This window comes from Hoplias malabaricus, chromosome 7, assembly GCF_029633855.1.
Source record: "Hoplias malabaricus isolate fHopMal1 chromosome 7, fHopMal1.hap1, whole genome shotgun sequence".
Lineage (NCBI taxonomy): Eukaryota > Metazoa > Chordata > Actinopteri > Characiformes > Erythrinidae > Hoplias > Hoplias malabaricus.
Window position 1 is genome coordinate 1,509,964 of NC_089806.1, and position 10,336 is coordinate 1,520,299.

Sequence of the window (10,336 nt, forward strand, 5' to 3'; positions counted from 1 at the left end):
TACGTACTGTACATGTATTGTTCATGTCCACATCCGAGTGAAATTTACTTAAGCTAAATCACAGCTTAGGAATTACTCTATTAAAGAAACTGGTAGGATATCACATGTAGTTCCAGCTGAAAAGGATTATAGAATGACTGTTTCCTCTCATCCAGGGATCACTCTTGGACGGAGGGCCTGAGGCTTCTGCCAGGTTTTCACCTGTGAGTCTTTCTGGCCATGTGTCTCTTAGCTTTTAGTTCCTGTTTTGCACTGATATAGTGTATGGTCAGGGTCATATATGGCATCATGTTCCCACTTGACCACATGTCCACTCTCTCTGAGAAATGGTCAGCATCTTTCAGTCCCGTATTCTGCGGACCTTCACTGACAGATTCTTTTCAGGGGTCACTGTTAGAGGAAGTACATTCAGTGGGAAGTACATATTTATTTATCAAAAGTCTGGAGAATGTCTTTGATCACGCGCTCCTGAAAAGTAAAACACACCATAATTTCTTTAATGAAGTCCCACTGTCAGTAAGAGCTCTCACCACTGACTGCTGTGGCGTTGGTACTGTGCTCCTCTCACAAGTCCTCAGAAACTCCAGCTGTTCCTGCTGGCACTTCATTCTAAGATCTGGTCTTAGATTAGATGTATTTCTTCATGAATTTTTCTACAAATGCAGCATACTGTCTCATACAGATTCACTGGCTGCCCCTCATCGTTTGACTCAAAGACAAAATGTGTCCAAATTCATTTAGTTTAGGAGATACAGGATTTGGACAATGAAACTGAAACCACAATAATTTATTAGTATGGTGTAGGGCCTCCTTTTGCGGCTAAACAAGCGTCAATTCGTCTTGGGAATGACATTTACAAGTCTTGCACAGTAGTTACAGGGATTTTAAGCCATTTTTCTTGCAGGATAGTGGCCAGATCACTACGTGATGCTGGTGGAGGAAAACGTTTCCTGACTCCCTCCTCTAAAACACCCCAAAGTGGCTCAAAAATATATAGATCTGGTGACTGTGCAGGCCATGGGAGATGTTCAACTTCACTTTCATGTTCATCAAACCAATATTTCACCAGTCTTGCTGTGTGTATAGGTGCATTGTCATCCTGATACATGGCACCGCCTTCAGGATACAATGCTTGAACCATTGGATGCACATGGTCTTCCAGAATGGTTTGGTAGTCCTTGGTAGTGACGTGCCCATCTAGCACAAGTATTGGGCCAAGGGAATGCCATGATATGGCAGCCCAAACCATCACTGATCCACCCCCATAAAATATGGTTTTATGTTTTTCGGATACAATCCGGGTTAGCACCCGAACATCGCTTTCAGACAGCTTCCTCTTGCATCCACAGTTAATACTGTTGGATGTGTTTCGTCCTTCTTGGTGGTATGCTGACATTACCCTGGATACCGTGGCTCTTGATACATCACAAAGACTTGCTTTTTTGGTCACAGCTGTGCCAGCAAGATGTGCACCAACAATTTGTCCTCTTTTGAACTCTGGTATGTCACCCATAATGTTGTGTGCATTGCAATATTTTGAGCAAAACTGTGCTCTTACCCTCTGATAATTGAACCTTCACACACTGCTCTTACTGGTGCAATGTGCGATTAATGAAGATTGGCCACCAGGCTGGTCCAATTTAGCTATGAAACCTCCCATACTAAAATGACAGGTGTTTCAGTTTTAAAGTCCAACCCCTGTAGATTTGTGTCCACAGTTGAATGGAGTAAGGTCCACTGTCTACTGGTCATCTGGGCATTACCACATGAGAGAAGTGTGTTCACTACTGCAGTTAAAATCTAACTATAACTGTTAAGTGAAGTCTTTTATATCTGTGTTGTTTTACTATATTCAGTTTTATTAATTGTCTTTAGATATCACAAGAACTTCAGAAATAATAAATAATTATCTGCTTGAATTAAGCTTTTGAACTTTTCCAGGAGCCAGATAAGGTTTGTAGGCATGTTAAAGCATATTTTGAGGGCATTCAGTTTTGCTTTAGTACTGGGGAATTTTTTACATCATGGCAGCGGTCAGAAATAGGTATAATGCCTGGATGTACGATTTCACCATTAGCATTTATGTTGGCAATGGAGGTAGTAATTGGGGTCTATAAGTGGGTCGTAGGTGGGGAGAGGTTGCATGATGTTACTAGGCTTCCCCCAATCAGGGCTAACATGAATGACATTACGACCCTGACCATCATTATGCCTTGCACATGGTGTTTGCTAGGGAAGTTAAGTGATAATCTAAGGGTTGCTAGGCTGACAGTTAAACCGAGCAAGTCTAGAAGTATGTTGATTGTCAAAAGTAAACTTGTACAGGAAAATTTTTGGATGGAAGAAGAAATGATTCCTACAGTACTGGAGAGACCAGTGAAGAGTTTAGGTAGATGGTATAAAGCAGCACTAAATGATACAGACCAAGTTGTGGGAATAAAGGCTGAATTGGTGAAGGCTATTAATAGCATTGATAGATCATATCTACCAGGGAAGTTGAAATTGTGGGGTCTGTAGTTTGGCTTACTGCCTCATATTAGATGGCTGTTGACAGTTTATGTTGTTTCAATCATAGAAGTAGAGAGGATGGAAAGGGTTATGGACAAGGCTATAAAGAAGTGGCTAGGGGTGCTGCAGTGTTTAATTAGTGTGGCATGTTATGGGAGAGGGGTACTGGGTACACTAAAGCTTAGCTGAGGAATTTAAATGTGCAAAGGTGAGTCACGAGATGTGTTTGGCAGGATCAATGGATGCAGTGGTTAAAGCAGCAGTGTCAGTCACAAAAGCAGGAAGGAAGTGGAACCCACAAGTGGCAGTGCAGGTAGCCAGGAGCTCATTAGAGCTAAGGGATGTGATTGGCCAAATCCGATGTGGAAGATCAGGCCTTGGGTTAGTTGATTCATGCAAAGCTTTTAGTAAAGCCACATCACCAGAGAGAAGGCAAATGATGACTAGCTTTATTCGCAATCAGGAAGAGGAGGCACAGTGAGCAACAGCCACATCACAGGTAAATAAGGCCAGTGGCTTCGCGGGGTGAATCTAGAAAAGTGGAAGTTCACTTGGCAAGAACTGTGGGCAATGGAGGCAAGTTGTATTAAGTTTTTGCTTGGAGCAACTTATGATGTTCTTCCAACTCCACAAAATCTTGGACAGTGGGTAGGTGGAGACTTGTTGTAGATTATGTACAGGGATTGGCACGCTGAAGCATATTGTATCAGTTGGTAAGTTTAGTTTGTGGCAGGGGAGGTATACATGGAGACATAATCAGGTGTTATGGGTTTTAGCATGTTTGTTGGACAGCAAACACTTAGAGGTAAATGCATTGATGAATGGTTGTTGTAATAAAGTGATTAGGTTTGTGTGTGAGAAGGAACATATTTGAGAGCATGCACAGGCTATAAATATTGGTAGATGGGGTGAAGCATGATATTTAAAATTACTAATAGATGTAGGGAAAAAAAAACTGCAGGTGACTTAACAGTTCCATTTGAGGATGCAGTAGATGAAGCATTCGAAAGGAAAAAGCTGAAATATGCAGACTTGGCGGCTGAGGTGAGGGAATGTGGGTGGCAGGCATATGTATGACCGGTGGAGAGGGCATTTGTAGCTAAGTTTGCCAAGCTAAGGTGGGCCCTATGTGAAGCTGTAATGGATTGGCAAAGGATAATTTCTATCTTATGTATGATTTCAATCAGACAAGCATGACCAGAGCCTGACCAGTTGTTTCTCCAGAAGACTTTGTTCATCAGATGGAGGACAGTCTCTGATTAAAACTAACAATAATTATTACCTTTATATTTCATATCACACGCCACACACACCCATCAGCCATAACATTTTAAACACTTCCTTGTTTCTACATGGTCTTGGTCCTGACCATTGAAGAAAAGGTTGAAAGGAGGCTAGCAAAGTATACAGAGCAACATATGGACTACAGTGTGTAACTGTAGAACTACAGAGTGACAGGCATGTGGATGGTGGAGCTGAGAGAGCGGACAGTGAGTTGACACGTTGTGTAACTGTAGAACTACAGAGTGACTGGCATGTGGACGGTGGAGCTGAGAGAGAGGACAGTGAGTGGACACGGTGTGTAACTGTAGAACTACAGAGTGACTGGCATGTGGACGGTGGAGCTGAGAGAGAGGACAGTGAGTGGACACGGTGTGTAACTGTAGAACTACAGAGTGACCGGCGTGTGAACGGTGGAGCTGAGAGAGTGGACAGTGAGTGGACACGGTGTGTAACTGTAAACTACAGAGTGACCGGCGTGTGGACGGTGCAGCTGAGAGAGTGGACAGTGAGTGGACACGGTGTGTAACTGTAAACTACAGAGTGACCGGCGTGTGGACGGTGCAGCTGAGAGAGTGGACAGTGAGTGGACATGGTGTGTAACTGTAGAACTACAGAGTGACCGGCGTGTGAACGGTGGAGCTGAGAGAGTGGACAGTGAGTGGACACGGTGTGTAACTGTAGAACTACAGAGTGACTGGCGTATGGACAGTGGAGCTAAGAGAGAGGACAGTGAGTGTAGAAACAAGGAGGTGTTTATAATTTTATGGCTGATGGGTGAACACACTCCTGTAAGTTTGAGTTGTAAAACCACAGAAGTGCAGCCCCCCACTGCGGTGATAAGGGGGAGAAGCTGAACCCCGCTGGGGGGCATCACATGACCCCGGTGTTGGGGGAATGCGCTTATGGTCACAGCTCTAGTTTCAGGTTGGATTTTAATGAGTTTATAAATGTGTGTGTTTGATCTTTAGAGTCCAACACGGAGGAATCAGCAGAATGAGACCAGGACTAAAGAAATGTAAGATGCGCACACACACACACACACACACACACACACACACTATACACTAACATACACACACACATACACAATATATACACCCACTGTACACTAACACACACAAAAGCACTTTATTTACAATTTTTGGTTTGTGTTGATTTTGTGTGTGTGTGTGTGTGTGTGTGTGTGTGTGTGTTTGGTCTGTGTGTGTGTGTACAGATTACTGTGATCTGACTCTGGATCCAAACACAGCACACACTGCTCTCTCTCTGTCTGAGGGAAACCGGAAGGTGGAGAGTGCGAAGGAGACTCAGCCGTATCCAGATCATCCGGAGAGATTTGATGATGTTCGTCAGGTTCTGAGTGTGGAGAGTTTAACTGGACACTGTTACTGGGAGGTGGAGAGGAGCGGGGAGTGGGGGTTGGTTTATATCTCAGTGTCGTACAGAGGAATCAGGAGGAAAGGAGTCAGAGCTGAGAGTTGGTTTGGGTCCAGTAAATTCTCCTGGAGTCTGATCTGCTCTGGGAACAGATACTGGGTCAGACACAATGATCAGGAAACTGCGATACACCCCCCCTCTCACTCTAACAGAGTCGGAGTGTATCTGGACTGGGGGTCTGGCACTCTGTCCTTCTACAACATCTCACCTCACACACACACACTCACACACTTACACACATTCACCTCCACATTCACTGAGCCCCTCTACACTGGGTTTAGGGTGGGTCCTAACTCCTTAGCACGTTTGTGTAGGAAAGAATACACACACACACACCCTCAGCTTTAGGATTAACATGGATCTGTGTGTGTGTTTGTGTTAATGGGACAGGAAGGAAAGGAAAGGAAGAGAGAAAAAAGGAGAGTGTGTGTAAAAAAGAGAAATAGAACGTGTGTGTATGGAAAAGTAAGATGTTCTCTTTCTGAAGTTTGGGAAGACTTTAGGTTTATCATCAAATAATGCAGAGTATATTATATTTAAACTATTATAAGAATACATATAAATAATTTCCTGATAAAACGACACATGCACTGTGTATAAATGGTATTTTAAATGTATAAAATAGATTTTGAACTCTGATTGTATTTGTGTGTGTATAATGTGATGTAAATAAATCATTAAAAGCAGTGATTCCAGTGTGTGAGGATCCTCTGAGAGACTGTTTACGTTCACCTTTATCAGCTGCTCTTGAGTTTTACTGCACACTAGCCTCAGTCCCATGGGAGCAGTGGGGATTTTCACACACTGCAGAAATGATCAATAAAAATAAACCAGAATATTTCCAGCACAGTGGAAAACATCTTATTCTTAAACAAACACTGTATAATACCATCTCTCACTATTTTCATATCCCTGAGCTCAACATCATGTCCCTGGTTCAATTCCTCATACAGCCCCTTCACAGCAGTCACATCTATGGAATAAAAGACTACGGACGGGCCCATGATAAATGTAAACAGATTATTAGGGCTGTCCTGAATACCATATTTTGGCTTTGGAACTTTAGCGGGTATTCTGTTATTATTCAAATCCTCGGGGAGTGGGGTGGTGTATATTATTGTCATTAACCCCTGCTTTAATATCCCTCTCTCCAGGCTGCACCGTGGCTCAAAGCGTGGCTTCGCTCGCTAACTTTCTAACTAGCTTGCTAACTAAGGGCACAGACAGAGCCGAAGTGGCTAATCGGGAGATTTGGGAGGACTCATGAGGGGCTGGCTCGTGTCAATGTCGGGTTTAGGCTGGATGGGGAAAAATAGTTTTGACACTTATCTGTCACTTATATAATCTTCTTCTTACATTCATTCTCCATTCATCTGACAGCACAACACCTACATTGCAGTAGATTAGATGGGTTCTACCATCTGAAGGTATTCACCCCTCCCAAATGTTTAGGTTGGTTCGGCCCACGAGTTGTCTTTTCTGGAGCAGTGGCTTGTTCGCCTGCTCTCCACATTTGTGGATCACGCTGCATTTGTATTTGGATCGGGTGAAATGCAAGGAAAGTCTCAAAATCCAAAAACTCGTGAGACGACGCGAACAAATGCACGTCACGGAAAATACTCAAGTGACTAGATCCAGAAACACAGATTCAACAATTTACAAATTTTAATTTACATTTTAATTAGAGACTTTGACTTTACAAATATTTGCAATGTATTTATTTATTTAATATTTAAACAAATGTATTTATTTTCACATAAAATTGTGATATATCTATGAAAACCAAACACGTGTTTATGAATGTAACTGTATTTGTACAAACTGCAGACTCTGGGTGTGATGTATTCATTTGTGAACAGTGAAACATATTTGTGACTTGTGTTTTATTTGTGGATTAACATTTACACATTTGTAAAGTATTTTGTGACTAATCTCTCGCAATAAAAATGGGCTAGGTTTGGGCATGAAACTCCTGGCCTGAAAAAGGGGTCCAATCTGGCCCTGGGCACAGGGTATGCACAGTTTAATCAGTTTATGTGGAGGTGCTTTAATTTCAGGCACAAAGCTGACAAAATGACAAACTTTGTTGTATGTTGTTTTAGCATGTTGGGCTGTGTAGCATGGGAGAGCTGGAGCAAGGAGAGCACAGTGTTTAATGCTGGAGCCTGAATACAGGTGGAGCGGGAAGAGCACTGTTTACTGCTGGGGCCTGAATATAGGTGGAGCGGGGAGAGCACTGTGTTTACTGCTGGAGCCTGAATACAGGTGGAGTGGGAGAGCACTCTGTTTACTGCTGGAGCCTGAATATGGGTGGAGTGGGGAGAGCACTGTGTTTACTGCTGGAGTCTGATGCTGTTGCGTCCATGGACACAGGGAATTAAAGTAAACTGAGACGCTGGTGTCATCCGCCACTTCACGCGATCACTCAGGTTTGTTGATGGTGGAGCAGAGGGATACCAGTGTTTCAGGATGCTCCCGCGTCTGTGTCTCCTTCTGGTTCTCTCCTTTTAGTTAAAGCTGTCATAGTCAGATCTGATGTAGTCATTAGCCACACTCTGGAAATGTTCACATTCTCTGCTTTACATTCACCCAAACAGATTAAAACAAATTCCATACCTTTACCTTTTTCAGAGTAAATGACTGCCTACCTGTCCGTCTGGACACTGATGGATGACTGTCGAGCTCCTCCTCCGTGCTTCAGACCAGCTGCCCATGTTCCAGCCACTACAAATTGCCTTGGAGCTGCCCCTGCACTGAAGTTCTCACAGACTCTTAACTATTATTACCAGTAGATTGACCAGAGGAGGATCGGTCACCCCTTGTGATCTTTGGTTCCTCCCTCAGCTGAAGGAATTTTTCCTTGCCACCGTTGCCCTTGGCTTGCTCACCTAGGGATTTTTACATCTTTAGATTCTTTATATTTTTACATTTCTTGTCAAAACTTTGTCTTACCGGTATTCTGTGAAGCAGCTTTGTGACAACATCAACATCAGTAAAAAGCACTTTACATGTAAATTTAATTTGATTTGATTGAAATATTTTTGGACCTAGCTAACAGAGAGGAATGGTGGGCTCGGCGTCTGACTCCCAGGGTCAGAGAATATTCACTATAGTCTATACATAACCGGGGTGTACAGGCATGTGCGGCTTAACTATGAATAAGAAGACCGGACACATTCAATTTTCTCTCTCATCTTTCCTTTCCCTGTATTAGAAACGAGGGAAGGAAAAGTCTAGCGCTGAATGAGATTTGTCTATCTCTTATGAACAGAATCCACTGCCCTCTCAGCTTTCGCCATGAGCTGTTACATTATGAAATGTGTAGAATAATATAATCTACAAAGTAATAAAATAAATTAATTTTACCATACTATGAACAGGCAAATAACATCAGTAGCATGTACTTATTCCACTGTGAGAAATCCAAAGACACATTTAAGCTGTACAGGTTTAAATTCAGAAGTATCTGCTGCACAGGATAAAACTCTCTCTTACACATCATACACATTACAAAATCAAAACTATACCACCCTCTGTGATGTTATACATCTTAATAAATCCATTCAAAATGTTAAAAAGTACTCTGAACAACTTTAAAACACTTTTTTTTTTTTTTTTTACAGTTAGTGCTATTTTTCCTCTCAGCTTTTACCATGAGCCGAAAACAGGGACCAGTCCAGTGACTGATCAACTTCAGATATTCCAAAGTTTTACTACATAAATCTACTCAAATTATGTTTATTCTGATATAAAACCAACATAAAAGATACAAAATAAAACGTATTAATCAAAACAGTATTCAAACATAAAGGAGGATTTTATGTGAAATGTCCACCAGCTGGGACATGTCCACCCCCTTACTCAGAAGGTGCTGGGTGTCAGGATCGCGGGGCGGACTGATGGAGGCGGACGCACACATTAATAACACAGTAAACTTTATTTACAAAAAGGATATAACAAAACAAAGACTGACAGACTCGACTGGGAAACATGACATAGGAAACTAAATGAGTACTAGCAAAAACAGACAGACTAGACTGGGCAACATCACACAGGAAACAAACAGAGGAAACGAATGACCAAAAACCAGGAAGTGACACATGGGAACTTAAATACATAACACCGACAAAGGACACCTGGAGCAGATAACGAAGAGGCAGGATTACAAAAAACACTGACGAGGACACTAACAAGGAGGCGGAACAAAGGTGGGACAAGGGCGGAGACATGAACAATAACAAATAGAGCCATGTGCTAAGTGAGCACATGGCAGGGAAACAGACACGACAGGACAAGGGCGTGACACTGGGACCACTAAGCAGTGGACACAAGGACCCATCTCTGTGCCATGTGGACTGTTCCCGAGTGTGAGGACGAGATGTGGAAAAGCTGTGTTCTCCTTTCTCAGTGTATTCAGACAACACTGTATGAATTTCTATACTGTGAGATAAAGTGGAACATAAACCTGAACTGAACGTCTCTTAGATTTGTCTCACAGAGTTGTGCTCTGTCTGTGTTTATAATGCTGTGGAGCAGTACTAACTATCAAGAGGGTTCTAGGGAGACACAGAGCAGCTTGGGGAAACGGGAGCTGTGACCAGGTCCTGGAGACTACATCTCCTCTTTCAACTGACTGCAGTTCATCAAGAATCACAGCATCACTCTCAGACTCTTCCACTGGCTCTGAGACCCTGTTCACCCATGAGGAGTGAGGAGGGAGGAGATTCTGTGGCATTTGGCCAACGTGGGGCGAGAGAAATGCTGGAGCAGGCTAAAGTTTATTATTTATTTATTATTTATTATTAAAGATTATTCTGCAGATTCAACACTGTGGTATTGACCAGCAGCACCAGGTTTTTCCTTCTGCAAAATTAAAACTAAACCTCATGTAGAAACTGGAGTTCTTCCTAAAGAAGGTCTTTTTTGGTTTAGATACAGACATTCATTCATTATCTGTAACCACTTATCCAATTCAGGGTCGCGGTGGGTCCAGAGCCTACCTGGAATCATTGGGCGCAAGGCAGGGGAAAAACCCTGGAGGGGGCGCCAGTCCTTCACAGGGCAACACAGACACACACACTAGGGATGGGGAGATTCACCGATTCAC

The 10,336-nt window shown here is 42.8% G+C and overlaps 1 protein-coding gene across 3 annotated transcripts in view; it reads left to right on the forward strand.

Moving 5' to 3' along the window:
- Positions 1-6,020, forward strand: part of LOC136701587 (NLR family CARD domain-containing protein 3-like) — a 44,043-nt gene extending 38,023 nt beyond the window's left edge. For all 3 annotated transcript variants that reach the window (XM_066676198.1, XM_066676197.1, XM_066676199.1), the window contains 2 exons: positions 4,761-4,807; positions 5,009-6,020. In XM_066676198.1, the coding sequence (XP_066532295.1) occupies positions 4,761-4,807; positions 5,009-5,577 (616 nt within the window). In that variant the 3' untranslated portion in view covers positions 5,578-6,020. The remainder of the gene's footprint in view (positions 1-4,760; positions 4,808-5,008) is intronic.
- The last annotated feature ends 4,316 nt before the right edge of the window (positions 6,021-10,336 follow it).